At 48.1% G+C, this 14,780-nt stretch overlaps 1 protein-coding gene across 2 annotated transcripts in view; it reads left to right on the top strand.

Annotated features, from left to right (window-relative positions):
- The first annotated feature begins 10,068 nt into the window (after positions 1 to 10,068).
- The window catches only part of Mapkapk5 (MAPK activated protein kinase 5), a 20,986-nt gene continuing 16,274 nt past the window's right edge, over positions 10,069 to 14,780 (top strand). The window contains exon 1 of one of the 2 annotated variants that reach the window (XM_021222665.1): positions 10,069 to 10,802. In XM_021222665.1, coding sequence (XP_021078324.1) covers positions 10,767 to 10,802 — 36 coding nt within the window. In that variant the 5' untranslated portion in view covers positions 10,069 to 10,766. The remainder of the gene's footprint in view (positions 10,803 to 14,780) is intronic. The other variant, XM_021222666.1, reaches the window with a different exon arrangement.

Here is a 14,780-nt window from a genome sequence, read left to right as displayed (position 1 = left end):
AGTAAATGCCCGAATAAAAAACCACTAAAAGGTTCAGGGGTGAAGCTGGCCCTGAGGTCCTTTCCCAGAACCCAGGTAGAGAGTACAGCCCAGGATTCCGGGTCTGTACACCAGGGACTAACCCAGCAGCATGAAGATGAGACAGGAGACTGACCTCACAGAAATGGATTGTCCTTAAGTCAGCACTGTGAAGGGCAGGGGGATCTCCTTGAGGGTAGACCACGCACCAGGACACAGTGGGTTTGAGTGTTGTGGGGGACAACAAGGGTATTTTGGGAGTGGAAGTTTCATCTGTTGGTCTGTTTGCTGTGATGTCATCTTAGTAAACGCTAGCCTATGTCTCATCCATATGGCGGATTTCCTCTAGGGAGATTCTCAACTCTCCTACAGCTCTTTGCTTTAAGGTCATTAACCCTTTGTTCCAAACCATGAAGACAGATATGGGGTGTAGGTGTGTGTGTGTGTGGGGGGAGAACACACTATTTCCTGCTTAGGAGGTTGGGGTGTTCAGGGGCTGTCCTCAAGTCTTAGAGGGGTGCAAGTCAAATTGACTTCATGGAGTGGGGGGAGAGGTTTGACTTGATTGTGACTCATGTGTTAGTAGTTATGTTCTCCTGGAGATGCCCTTGAAAGTAGGCAATTAGAGGTCAAGGCCAGCCTGGTCCATAGACACCAGGGCTACACAGAGAATCCCATGTGTGCAAACATTAAAAACAAACCAAAAACCCAAACACCCAGCCAGCATGCCCATTTTCCTAAAATGGACTGGGCTCGTTTGTTCCTGAATCCTTGAGGAATTCCGATGCCCAGTCTTTGAGTTTTTGGGGGGATGTCTCAGAGTGTCCCTGGTTGATTGACATAGAAGCAGCATTCTTCATGGAGAAAGGGCATGTTCTCCCTTTTTCTGCCACTTAGAGTTCCAGGGCAAGGCTATTTTGGAGCCACCCCTTTGAGGGGGAATCTATTTGGCTTTGAAAAGTATTAATGGTGGCTGCTCTCTTAGCTTGGGAGTTGGAAAAGTCCTTTGGGATTTGTTGATAGTGGTTAGCAGACGTGGATACCCCTGACATGCCTGTTCCCAGGGCAGGAGAGACAGGAGTTGGATAGCTGGGTCGTGAGAGGCAAGGTATTGATTGGGCAGATATTATTGAAAGGGAAACTAGTTACCCATGAGAATCTGATTGTCAGGGTACTGGAAGGCTATCAGGATTGAGCCTTTGGATTTCAAGGGGTCGCCAGATTGATAGCTCCAGTCAGGCTGGACTGCAAGGACCACGTCATCTGCTACCGGACTGATAGCTGGATTTTGTTCATTGTCACCACAATCTGCATGGGTCTTGAGCCGATGGCCAGATACTTTCCTTTTAATATGGGGTCAGGGTCGAGGTGAGGCTATTGTAACTGTTTCCCCAGTTAAGTGATAAACCTTGGTGAGGAATTCTTTTCTATATTTTGTAAGGTTTTTGGAAAGAGATCTCCATGCTATTTGGATCTGGCCCCTGTCCACAGGCAGAACAGGATGCACACTTTTATAGGACCCTTCCGCTTACAACCTCTTGGGGTAAAGGTGTGGGCTGGGGAGTCTGGGGAAGGATGTTGTCTGTGAGGGGAGGAGGGAGGAAGAAACCCATGCGATACAGGGAAGTCAGGGATAGGCAGGCAGTCAGTCAGGGAGATGGGTGAGGTAGGTGGCGTCTGGGTATGTTTGGGGGTCAGTAAATTGGATAAGATGAGGGTTCATCAGTGGGGTCAGAGAAAGTAGGAGAGGACTGGGCAGTTTTGGGGGTTGGAGAAGGGAATCTGAGGACAAGAGGTTGATACTGTTGTAGCTTGTCAAAAGACCCTCACTCACACAAAGACCACAGAGACCGCCATTGTTGCAAAATGTACAAGGATTTTACTTATCCAACATGTTGGGGAACCCTCTCTCAGCGCACAGGCTGGAGGAGAGACCCAGAACAAAGAAAGAAACACTTTGTATACCTTTGTAAGGACCGGATATAGGCACCAGGGTAGTCTGACTTATTTTAATTGTTGTAGCCAATAATCTTTTTAGACATTGGTTGGTTTGTATAGGGTGACTCTCATTTTGTCTGTCCTTGAGGTTTTTAGTGTGAGGCAGGGCAGGGGAATTGTTAATCTTGTTTTGGAAGCTCAGAAATTTTGACCATTAAAACTATCTTTCTGGGGCTGGTGAGATGGCTCAGTGGGCAAGAGCACCCAACTGCTCTTCCAAAGTTCAAATGCCAGCAACCACATGGTGGCTCACAACCATCCGTAACAAGATCTGACTCCCTCTTCTGGAGTGTCTGAAGACAGCTACAGTGTACTTACATATAATAAATAAATAAATCTTTAAAAAAAAAACCAACTATATTTCTATATTTGTTTAGTCAGCCAGCTTTTTATCTGACTCTGTACTTGTCCTTCTAGTACAGTTTCGAAAGTCCTTTTGAAGGGGGAAGGCACTGGTTAGTCTTGAATTTATTTTGGATATTATAGTACAAGGAACATTTTGGGCAGGAAGGATGTCCTCAGAGATAAAGCAAGCTGGTACACAAGGATCTGCAGCCCATTTATCACGCTGTCCTAAAACTGTCCATGTCTGTGAGAACACCTTTAATCCCACCACTTGGAAGGCAGAGGCAGGTGGATTTCTGAGTTTGAGGCCAGTCTGGTCTACAAAGTGAATTCCAGGACAGCCAGGGCTATACAGAGAAACCCTGTCTTGAAAAACCAAACCAAAAAAAAAAAAAAGAAAGAAAAAAAAGAAAGAAAGAAAAAGAGTTCAGGCCATGTGTTCTCATTGTCCAGTTTGTACTGGGCCCAGACCTCGGTTGGCAGATGTACCAAAGGTCTGCCAGGCCTAATGACTTGAGGCTTGTTTTAAGGCAAACCAAAGGTGTGTCTTTATATACAGGAATGCATGGAATGGACATTGTAGACTCCATTTTGGGCAAGATAATTGTGAGAGTCAATCTGGTTACAAGTTATCACAAAACAAAAAACAAAAACCAAAAAAACCAAAAAAACCAAAAACCAAAAACCTCCCCTGAAGGAAAATACTCCCAGAGAAACTAACTAGGCACCGACAGGCTTTTATTAAATCCACAGAAGGCACAGAGAGTGACCCCAGAGAGAGTTACCGAAGGGAGCGTTATTGGGGGTGGGATAGGGGTAAGCTTAAGGTCAGACCCTGATTGATAACTTAGTTAAGGTTTCCATTGCTATGAAGAGACACGATGACCAAGACAACTCTTTTGTTTGTTTGTTTTTTGAGACAGGGTTTCTCTGTGTAGTACTGGCTGTCCTGAAACTCACTCTGTAGACCGGGCTGGTTTTGAACTCAGAAATCCACCTGCCTCTGCCTCCCAAGTGCTTGGATTAAAGGCGTGCACCACCACTGCCCGGCAACCAAGACAACTCTTATACAGGCAAACATTTCATTGGGGCTGCCTTACAGGTTCAGAGGTTTAGTCCATTATCATCATGGCAGGAAGCATGGTGGCAGACATGGTGGTGGAGAAGGAGCTGGGATTTCTACATCTTGATCCAAAGGCATCCAGGAGAAGACTGACTTCCAGGCAGCTAGGAAAATGGTTTCAAAGCCTACTGCTACAGTGACACACTTCTTACAACACAAGGCCACACCTCCTGATAGTGCCACACCCTGAGCCAAGCCTAATCAATCCATCACAACTACAAGGTGGGAAATTTCCAAATAATGGTGAGGGATAGAATCCCACAAAGTTGTGTGGAAGACAGCAGGTTTTGTGTTTCCTGTCTATCTGAGGAATTGAGGCCTGTTACCATGCTGTAGGCACCTCAGTCAGCATACAGAGAGAAGATGGTGTCACTGATGTTAAGCTATGTCATTCCCGTCTTTTCAGTCGTAAGAAATAGGGGCAGTTTTCTCTGGCTATCCCGTGGACCTTGAATGTAGTAGAGGGCAGGGGAGGCTAAGGAATGACAAGCTCCTTTGGTTGTGAAGAGCACCCCACCCCTGTCACCTTGTGGTTGGTGAAGGCCTGCACGTGCTCCTGCAGTTAGAGAAACAGAGAAAGGCATGACCCAGAGAGCAGGAACAAAATTATGGCAGCAAGAGAGCCTATTTGTGGCAGGAGCCAGGGGAAGAAGTGAGCTAGGGAAGTTTCAGGAAGATGGCTAGCTACCGAGCTATGCAAGAGTCTTTCTTGCCTCTCCTTTAGCTTCAACTCTAGTTTGACTGATCATGGTAGAAGCAGCATTCTTTCTGCAGAACGAGGCAGCGGCCACCCTTTTCTGTCATGATGAGATCCCGGCCTCTCAGGGAATCCAGCTGGTCCCGGATTCAGACAATATCTGTGGGGAGTCAGGAAGTCACTTTGCTTTAGAGTCAGGAAGATCCTCTGACAACACTCTGAAGTGAGGTAGATAAGCTACCCATACTCCAGTCAGCTCCTGAAGTTATCATTGAAAAGAGTTATCATCCGGATAGCCCAATGATGTTGGATAAACTGTGTGGAGGCGAGACAGGTATCAGTCCATTGGAACCGTCTGGATAGATGTGACCAAGGGTATGGGTGCCTCTTCATAAGCAGGAGATAAGTTGACAGTCCACAGAGAAAAAGGAATGGAGGAGAACAGGGGGAAGAAAGCGTTTACTTTCTGTTTTTTCTCCCGCTGAGGGCTGGGAAGGCCATTCCCATACTGAGGGAGAGGGGCTGAGACTGGCTAAGTCCCATGCTGGTACAGTGGGAAGGGGAAGAGGCCAGCTGGGGGGTCGGCGTAGGGGGGTTGGGGGAAGAGAAATGTGATTGGCCAAGAGCAGATAAAACGATGAGGCTTCCGCTGGGCACTGGTACTGCCCACCTTTAATTCCAGCACTCACGAGGCAGAGATAGGCGGATCTCTGAGTGTGATGCCAGCTTCGTCTATAGCCGAGGCTACACCATGTCAGAAGCCATCTAGGAAAGGCTATGACAAGCAAGTGAGTTTTCTGGAGGTGGCCCACCATTTTGCATGGCTGCAGTGGGTGAGCTCTGAGAGGCAGGGTCCCCAGAGACTTCATCCCATGATTGCTTCTCGCTGCTCATCTGCCTTTTCTGCCACTATTATGTAACTTAATGATTTCCTGGGTATTTATCTACTCTGTTGGGCAGATTTCCTACGGAATCAATATGCTGTTTCAACGAATTGATGATTTCATAATCCCTGATAATGATTTTGTACAGCTCCTAAATGGACATAAATAGTCTCAAGCCCCCTATAGAATAAAAGCCATAAATGGAGGTCTGTATACCTTCTGGAGCCATGAGCTAACTGAACTAGGAAAAGAAAACAGGCTTGGAACAAATTTACGATCAAGGAAAACATTCCTTCTAGGAATGAGGTCACTATCTGGTAATGAAAGCTCACATACAGGGATTGGGCAATGTACTGTAGGTGCAAGGACAGAAAATAAATGATAGACGTGTCTATCTATACAAGACTTCAAAATAATAAGACACAAGGCAGATGATTTGTCTCTTGACAAAACTGTGCTAACTTGTGACATAAAAACTATTTTTTTTTNTTTTTTGGGTTTTTGAGACAGGGTTTCTCAGTCTAGCCCTGGCTGTCCTGGAACTCACTTTGTAGTCCAGGCTGGCTTCGAACTCAGAAATCTGCCTGCGTCTGCCTCCCGAGTGCCAGGATTAAAGGTGTGCACCACCACGCCCGGCTACATAGAAACTATTGTTTTAAACTTGTAATGAACTTGTGGAGCTAAAAAATTAGATAAGGAATGTTCAGTCAGGTACTAGTTTTAATGGAAAGACATGTAAACACTTCTACCGTAACTCCTTAAACCTTATCAACCTATGACATGAAATTGCCTTAAACTTACTATGAACTTATGGAATGTAAAAATGCTTAGAAAACCATGTGACCAATTCTCCTGAGAAGTATAAAAACTAAGAACCACAGGGAGGTGGTGTAAACCTTTTGTGCTTCCTCCAGTTGTTCGTGTGTCTGATTTTCTTTCTTTTCTTTTTTTCTCTCTGGCTCACAAAGCATTAATGAACTCAGAGCCTCTCACCTGACCAGTTTAGAGACCACTGAGTCAAAGAGTAAAGAGCTTGAAGTAACTAAGTTTCTTTTCTTAATCCTCTGCTACTATCAGCAGGAATTAACTGCCAGAAGCCATCTTTTGGCCCTAGAATAGCAAGAGAGTTAAATTGCCAGAAGCCATCAGCCTCTAGCCCCCAGAACAGTAAGAGAGAGTTAATGGCCAGAGGTCACCATTCTCTGGACCACCTATCTATGCCTTATCTCAGTACTTGACTGTTGGGTCTGGTCCCCTCAACACAGAGAAACCCTGTTTTGGAAAAACAACAACAAAAGAGGCTTCTAGGTGTGCTCAGAACAGGGCCTGTGAGTAGCAGGTCAATTTGTGAAGAAAAGAAAAGCCAAGGCTTTGATAGTAGAGGGCCCTGTGACATGAACTGGGGACAGGGAGTGTCTACTATTACCGGGAGAGACAGTCCTGTTGACAAGGTTAATTCAGTGGTGATGAGGGTGTGTAATTTTAACCGTGGCTGGAACCAGAGGGCGGGGCAGGCAGTCTACAGAGGCTCCCTTGGCAGGGATGGCTGAAAAGCAGTTGCCTGATTGTAGTTGGCATGAAAGAAGTCAGAGCAAACCAGCATCCGATAGGAGCGGACAGGTGTTGGTTCCCTTCCAAGGGTAGTCCACTCCCCAGTGTCCTGGCTGTTTACAATGCAAGCAGAGTCCTGCCAGGGCCTTGAAGAGTGGATGTTGTATGAGGTGGTGTGGCAGAAGGACTCTGTTCTAGGGGTTAGTGGCAATCCTGAGAGAGAGGGACTGTAGGAAGAAACAGGTTTCAAACATTTCCACATGCCTGTAGACCCCATGTAAAGGGTCAAAGCCATCTCTTTCCTCTTCCTCTCCCATGAGAAGAGTCTGTCCTCTTGCCAATAAACACAATTCTATCTTTTGAAGGTCAGGCTTCTCTCTCTTTCCAACTTCCTGTCCCTTTGAGCTACCTCAGAATTTTTTTTAAATATTTATTTATTTATTTATTTAATGTAAGTACACTGTAGCCGTCTTCAGACACTCCAGAAGAGGGTATTAGATTTCGTTATGGATGGTTGTGAGCCACCATGTGGTTGCTGGGATTTGAACTCAGGACCTTTGGAAGAACAGTCGGTGCTCTTAACCACTGAGCCATCTCACCAGCCCTCAGAATTTTTTTTTAAAAAAGATTTATTTATTTATGTTTGTGAGTACACTGTCACTGTCTTCAGACACACCAGAACCTCATCGGATGTCATGACAGATGGTTGTGAGCCACCATGTGGTTGCTGGGAATTGAACTCAGGACCTCTGGAAGAGCAGATGGTGCTCTTGACCGCTGAGCCATCTCTCTCTATCCCTGACTCAGAAATCTTCCCAGCACAGAAACTCAGAAAGGGAATCCAGACTCCGTTAGTGACCAGAGCCCTCACACAAACATACCTCCCTTAACATGTGGTGCAGTGGGGAGACAGTTAGCTTATAGCTGCTGGCAAAGGGTCACTGTGAGAGCTGTAGTCATGGGAGCATGTGTAGTACCGCCCAAACCATCCCAAACAGCCGTACCTTCAAGGACCCTGAGCCCTCACAAACTTCCCTTGATCTCAGCTCACTGGTCCCACGGCCTGTAAGGGCCATCTCTTTGAGGCATCTCTCTCATGTTTCAGTCTTGCTCTGACACAGTCTGAATCTAATGGGATGCCAACTCTCCATTCAACAGGATCATTCATGTGTCCAACACAGCCAAAGCATTTGGACAAGGTAACCTGAGGGACCTAACTCCAAGGCAATCTGGTTACGTCTGTGTGGGCCCTTCCATCTTTGAGACTGGCTCAAAGGTTCCAGTGGCTTTCCACTGGCCATGGGATCATTTGCTGGAGTCTGAGGACTCTTCATTGGCCTGTGTAGTGGCTATTCCTGGTTGTCAGCTTAAATGAACTGCAATCCAGAATTGGAAGGCTCATCTGTGATCCCGATCTTGAGGTTAGGAGATACAAGTTTCTGACCTGGACCTTGGCATGGAGATCTTGAGGCATAGTGGCCATGAATCCCAGGAGACTAAGGCAAGGAGGTCTCCGAGTTCAAGGTCACCTTTAGTCTGGGCCACCTCTTCTGCTGGAGACCTACATAAGGACACTGGAAGGAGGAAGATTTAATGTCTTTCTCTTCTTCATCTGCCTGCCCTGTGGGACTGAGCAACTGCTAGATCCTTGGACTTCCATTCACAGCTGCTGCTGACCATTGTTGGGAGTTGGACTGCAGACTGTAAGTCACCAACAAATTCCTTTACTATATAGAGACTGTCCCTAAGTTCTGTGACTCTAGAGAACCCTGCCTGATACAGCCTGCTTGACTTGGTTGGCAGAAAGCTCTAGGAACTTTTCCTGTACCCTGACACCTGGGAATGTGGGAGACTGGGGATGCCCACTCTTGTTTCTAAGCATGTTTATTGTGAGCAACAATGCAGACACAGGTAGTTGGTAGAGCAAGGCATGCTTTATTAAGCTGTTCCCCTGTATGACATATCAGCAAAAGGTCAGGTGCAGTCTCTAATAGTGCCCTCTGATGCAAGGGTCAGGGTCCTGGGGACGACTGTCCAGCTGCAGGGCTGATCAAGGTCTCTCCAGATGTGCCAAGCATTGCTCTTGGTCTCTGTTTATGTACTGTCCAGTAGAGGCCATGGGGTTCTAGGACCGAGTCTGGTTATCTTGGGTGATGTCACTGCGTTCTGCTTATCAGGTGCAGCCTTGGGTGTAGTGGAATTCCTAAGCTATTTTTACAGGTTTACCGGCTTTTTTCATTATTATTTTAAACTATGCTCATTACATTTGGTTAATTGAAAATCTGAGGGATACCCCTGGGTGACCCATGTTTTTACCTTGGTTCCACACCTGCCATGGGATCCGAACTGTCCATTCCGAAGGACATACCATTAGCCTGGCTGAAGGCTAATCTAAAAGAGCTCTATCTGGGAGATCTCAACATACTAACTTGCTCAGCTCTTGATCCCGATGCACATTGGACAAAGGCCAACTCTGGCCAAAACTTGGAACTTTTGATTTTAATATCTAAATTGATTTAGATAACTTCATAAAACGAAATGGGGAGTGGCCTCATATTTCTGCATTCTTAACACCCTCACTAGAAGCCAGCTTTTTCCTCTGGTAGAGCGGTCCAACTTCCTGGAGGAGTGTGCCCCCTGCTGTGCGCACCGGTAAACACAGTCCTGACTGTTAAAGGTCAGGCTCCCATCTCTTTTTTGCTCGTCTGTCCCTTTGAGCTGCCTCAGAAATCTAACAGAAAGGACGTGTACTAAACTCCTTTGTTTATACTCTCGTCTCTGATGACTCTCTCATGGATAAGCTTCCATTTAAGTCATCTTTAATAAAACCTTCAGAGCCGGGCGGTGGTGGCGCACGCCTTCAATCCCAGCACTTGGGAGGCAGAGGCAGGCGGATTTCTGAGTTCGGATACACAGAGAAACCCTGTCTCGAAAACAACAACAACAAAACAAAAAAAGGAAAAACCAATCAATCAATCAATCAATCAGTCAGTCAGTCAATCAATCCTTCAATTCTGCTTCATAAACCTGCTAGTCCTAAAGCTGTCGCATGGAAGCCACGAACTGCTTTGTCCCTTCCTCCCCCTTCAAAAGTCTGTGAAACTCCTCGGGGTGCTGAATGGCTGCAGCAGGCAGCTACATCTCCGACCCCGCTCAGCTGCCAGGACGAGCACGATCCGGTTGGTTCCCACACAGCCAGGTTTTCGGACGTCCGACGTTAGCGTCCCAGTACCCAGCCAACGCCTGGGCTGCAGCCACAGGTTTCGCTCCGAAACACAGACACCCGGCGGCGGGCTCCCGCGCATGCGCCCTCCCTGAGCTCCGCTTCTCTTTCGGCAGGCCGGCCGTCGCGCCGTCTTACGTCACTCGCCGGGCGCCGCTTCCGTGGAAGGCCCGGGGGCCTGGGCTGCGTGCGGCGCGGCCCGGGGACGACCCGGCTGGCGCCTGCACATCCACCGCGCGGCCCGGGAAAGGCTCGGAAAGGCCGGCGGATGCCGGCGAGGGGCGCGCGGGGCTGGGTGGTCGCAGATCCGGGCGGCAGCACGGCTGGCGTGAGGCTGCCGAGAGGGCGGCGCGGGCGGGCGGCCGGCGGGCTGCCCGGCGCAGGCGTCCCGGCGATGTGTGGCGCTGGAGCGGCAGTGGGAGCGGCGGCGGCGGCAGCGGCGGCAGCGGCGGCGGGGGGCTCGGCTTCGGCTTCGCTACGGTGCTGGTGCCGGCGGCGGCGGCGGCGGAGGGGGAGGAGGCGACGCAGGCTTCCCCTCAGGAGCTGGCGAACCCGGGCCCAAGCGGCGGCCCCGCCAAAGCCCCGCACGGCGCTCCAGGCCGGGCCCCTCCCCGCCTCGCCCTGCCCCGGGAGCCTGCCTCCCCGGCCGGGGATGAGGCCGGGAAGCGGCTGCGCGGGGCCCAGCACAAAGGCTTGTCCCCAGGGGCCGCCGCCGCTGCCGCCGCCACCGCCGCCACCAGCTTAGAGCCGCCTGCGGAAGCCGAGCCGGCACCCGGGCCTTCATCCCCTCCGCTCCCCAGGGGCGGCCGCTGCCCGTCTCCCCGAGGCCCGGGGACCCGAGCTCCGAGCCCTTTGCTTCCTCGGCTGTCAGGGGACCGGACAGCCGCGCAGCCTCCGCCGCTTCGGGCTGTGGGAGCCCAGCGGAGCATGTCGGAGGACAGCGACATGGAGAAAGCCATCAAGGTAAGTGGGAGATGCAACCCGGTCCCTTGCTTTGTCCCGCGATTGCTCTCTGCGTGGGCCTTGGGAAATCGAGAGAATTTTGATGGGAGGCTCTAGTCACTAGAATCTAGTAAGTTCGGGTTTCGGCCTCCCCGGGGAAGGGGACCGCATTTGAAGGCCCAGAGTGTTGAATCTCAGATTCCCGCTAGCCTCCTTGGTTGATGTAATTTGTGCTCAGCTAGAACGAGTGTGGCGATACTTGATAGGAGTGGGGTTTAAGAGGGCTTCTTAGCATTCTCATGTTTCCATCACCTCCAACTGCCTCCATTTGCATCTTGGTGACCCACTGCGACACTTGGCAGTGGCTCTGACCCCTCCTGATGGCTCTGAACCAAGCCTGTTTGAGACCTTCAGCTTCAGGATTTGCTTTACCTTTGTCCAAAACCTGCCCTTTGGCTTTTCCCTCCTCTGTGCGTTCATTTCCTTCTGTTTTCTTGTCTACTCTCAAGAATCAAGAGTTTATTTCTGAAGAGTTTAAAGCGCCCCGTATTCTAAAACGACCCCAAACGGGACTGGGAATATAGTTAGCTGGTAGAGTACTCAGCATGCATGAACCCCAGGGTTCGATCCCTTGCACTGCATAAAACTGGCACGGTGAGGGGTCACCCCCCACCCCCCCGCATGGGGATCAGTAGTTGAGGATCCCAGCCAATGCTGTGATTTAATATCTGGCTGGGAAGAGGAGCCTTAGCCCAAACCTGGTGACCAGAGTAAGATCCTTAGACCCACATGGCTGGAGAGCGCCAACTGGCAAGTTGTCCTCTCATCTTTGGAGACACACCCTCCAAAAAATGAAGTAAAAAGTTCAAGGTTGTCTTTGGCCACAAAGAGTTAAGAGGCCATCGTGAAGCTACAATCTCTTTTCTGTTTTCTGTTTTTGTTTTGTTTTGTTTTGTTTTCCCAAGACAGGGTTTCTCTGTGTAGTCCTGGCTGTCCTGGAACTCACTCTGTAGTCCAGGCTGTCCTCGAACTCAGAAATCTGCCAGCCTCTGCCTCCCAAGTGCTGGAATTAAAGGTGTTTGCTACCGCCACCACCTATTGAAGTCGACTTTGTTTAGAGTATTTTTAAATTTAAAGTGACAGCTTTGTTTTGTGTCAAAATTCTTCATGTTTTTGTGTGTATTTGACAACTTCATATATTTAGTCTTCGTTGATTTTGTTTCACCATTGAGACTGTACATTTGCTGGGTTATGGTGGCATGTGCTTGCGGCCAGGAGTTCAAGGTTGGCCTAGGCGATACAGTGAGTTGCCATATCAAAAACAGATCAACAAAACAAAAAAATGCAATGTCCTTAGTTTTGACTCAGTATCAATATTGTTCTTTTAGTTTTTAAATATATTAAACATTTTATGTGTCTGTGTATGTATGTATGTGGGTGCATGTACACACATGGAAATCGGTTCTCCATCATGTGGGTTCCAAGGATCCAACCCGGCTTGTGCTATTGAATCCTCTTTGGGCATATTTTAAAAAAAGAAACAAAAACCCGAACTTTTTCTGGGGAGGGTTGGAGAGATGGCTCAGTGATTAAGAGGATGCATTGCTTTTGTAGAGGGTTCAAGTTTGGTTCTTAGAGGTCACACTAGGTGGCTCACAGTCACAGTAGTCTATAACTCTAGCTCTAAGGGATCTGACACCTTCTGGCCTCCAGAGTGCACACATAATTAAAATCAAATAGGTAAGACAAGGGGAAACACAAAATTAAGCTAAGCTTTTAGGAGGGGAAGCCTAGACCTCTGAATTCAAGGTCAGCTTTGTCTACATGGAGAGTTGCAAGCCAGCCTGGACTACATAGTGATACTTGTCTCAAAAAACAAAACAGAATCCATTATATCTTTGCAAAGCCTATCAATTTGTATCCAGTGGTCAGAGATAGTTGCTGATTCACACCACCACAACCACCACATAAGATGGTAAGTTGGGTTTTATATATCTACTAATTTTTGTTGACACTTGGTAACATATTGTACTGGCTAATTTTGTGTCAACTTGACATAGGCTGGAGTTATCACAGAGAAAGGAGCTTCAGTTGGGGAAATGCCTCCACGAGATCCAGCTGTAATGATCAGTTAATGATCAAGGGGGGAGGGTCCCTTGTGGGTGGTGCCATCTCTGTGCTGATGATAGTCTTGGTTCTATAAGAGAGCAGGCTGAGCAAGCCAGGGGAAGCAAGCCAGTAAAGAACATCCCAGCCGGGCCTGGTGGCGCAGGCCTTTAATCCCAGCACTCGGGAGGCAGAGGCAGGCGGATTTCTGAGTTCGAGGCCAGCCTGGTCTACCAAGTGAGTTCCAGGACAGCCAGAGCTATACAGAGAAACCCTGTCTCGAAAAACCAAAAAAAAAAAAAAAAAAAAAAAGAACATCCCTCCATGGCCTCTGCATCAGCTCCTGCTTCCTGACCTGCTTGAGTTTCAGTCCTGACTTCCTTTGGTGATGAACAGCAGTATGGAAATGTAGGCGGAATAAACCCTTTCCTCCCCAACTTGCTTCTTGGTCATGATGTTTGTGCAGGAATAGAAACCCTGACTGAGATACATAGTAACTCTGAACTTTCACTCTTCCCGGTATTTGTAGCTGCCTAGAATTAAAGGGAAGTTTATTTTCCTCGTGCTTGCTAATGTCAGATCCGGGCTGTTGTTCTTGGCCTCTGAGTAAGTTAGCTCCTGATGTGGGCTGAGACTATCCAGTGTTTTGAACTCTTGAGGGTTTTACCCCCTGCCACTCAACCCCTGTGGTTCTGGAGTCCTTGCTGAATGGAGTTGACTTGCAAAGTCACTTGTGGCCTTAGATTTTCCCTGGCCTCTCATTCTCTCCAGTCCATTTATCAGTTTTGTGGAGAGCTCACTTTGGCCTTATTCTATGGCTCTGTGTAGCAGTTTGCCCTCCAAACCCATATACTCTGAATTCTCGCCAGGACTGTTCTCTGAGCTCAGCATAGCTGCCCCTTCTCCCACATAGTTACCTGGTCTCGCCTGTCCTGCCCCCCAGAGCACCAGTGTTGTTACCTTTCACACAGCTCTGGGCTGGGAGCAAGCAACCCCACTGACTGCTTTGGGGGGTTTGGATGGGGATGGAAGCTGGAGGAGCCAGACTGTGTGCTGGCTTTGACCTCACTTCTAGTGGATCTAAAAAACAGACAGTTGTCAGTTCGTTTATATTGTTTGACAACTGACGAGGTCTCACTGTCTGGGACTCATGTAGATACTGTTGCCTTGAATTCAGAGAAGTCTGTTTCTGCCTTTTGTGTGATGGAAGGAGAGCAGAGAACCCTCATGGCTGACAGTCTTGTTGTTTGTTTTGACATTTTGTCTAGCTTTAAATATATTTATGGAAAGCAGTTGCCTGCCTTTCACATTATGACTATGAGAATTCCCTGTTTTGTTATTGAGCCCCAGAGAATGTTGATGGCCTACCCAGGTAAAGATGAATGGAGAATGCATACTTGGATTGTTTTTAATTTAAACATTCTCAGGTGGTTGTAGTGGGTTGTTACTGAGGACAAGTGGTATAGAATGGGTCAAAAGTTGCCATTCTTCCTTCTGTGGCTGAACCCCAATCTCTACTGTGGATGGAATACTCTCTGCTGTCGAGTAGACTACCATTCTTTTTTTTTTTTTTTTAAAAGATTTATTTATTTTATATATGTGGGTACACTGTAGCTGTACAGATAGTTGTGAGCCTTCATGTGGTTATTGGGAATTGAAGTTTTAGGGCCTTTGCTTGCTCCAGTCAATCTGCTTGCTTAGATCCTGCTCGATCTGGCCCAAAGATTTATTTTTTTATTACACATAAGTACACAGTAGCTGTCTTCAGACGTACCAGAAGAGGGCGTCAGATCTCATTACTGGTGATTGTGAGCCACCATGTGGTTGCTGGGATTTGAAATCAGAACCATGGAAAGAGCAGTCAGTGCTCTTTTTTTTTTTTTTTTTTTTTTT

The sequence above is a fragment of the Mus pahari genome, chromosome 23, assembly GCF_900095145.1.
Source record: "Mus pahari chromosome 23, PAHARI_EIJ_v1.1, whole genome shotgun sequence".
Classification (NCBI taxonomy): domain Eukaryota; kingdom Metazoa; phylum Chordata; class Mammalia; order Rodentia; family Muridae; genus Mus; species Mus pahari.
Note: the sequence above shows the minus strand (reverse complement) of the source record. Positions and strands in the feature narration are given on the sequence as shown.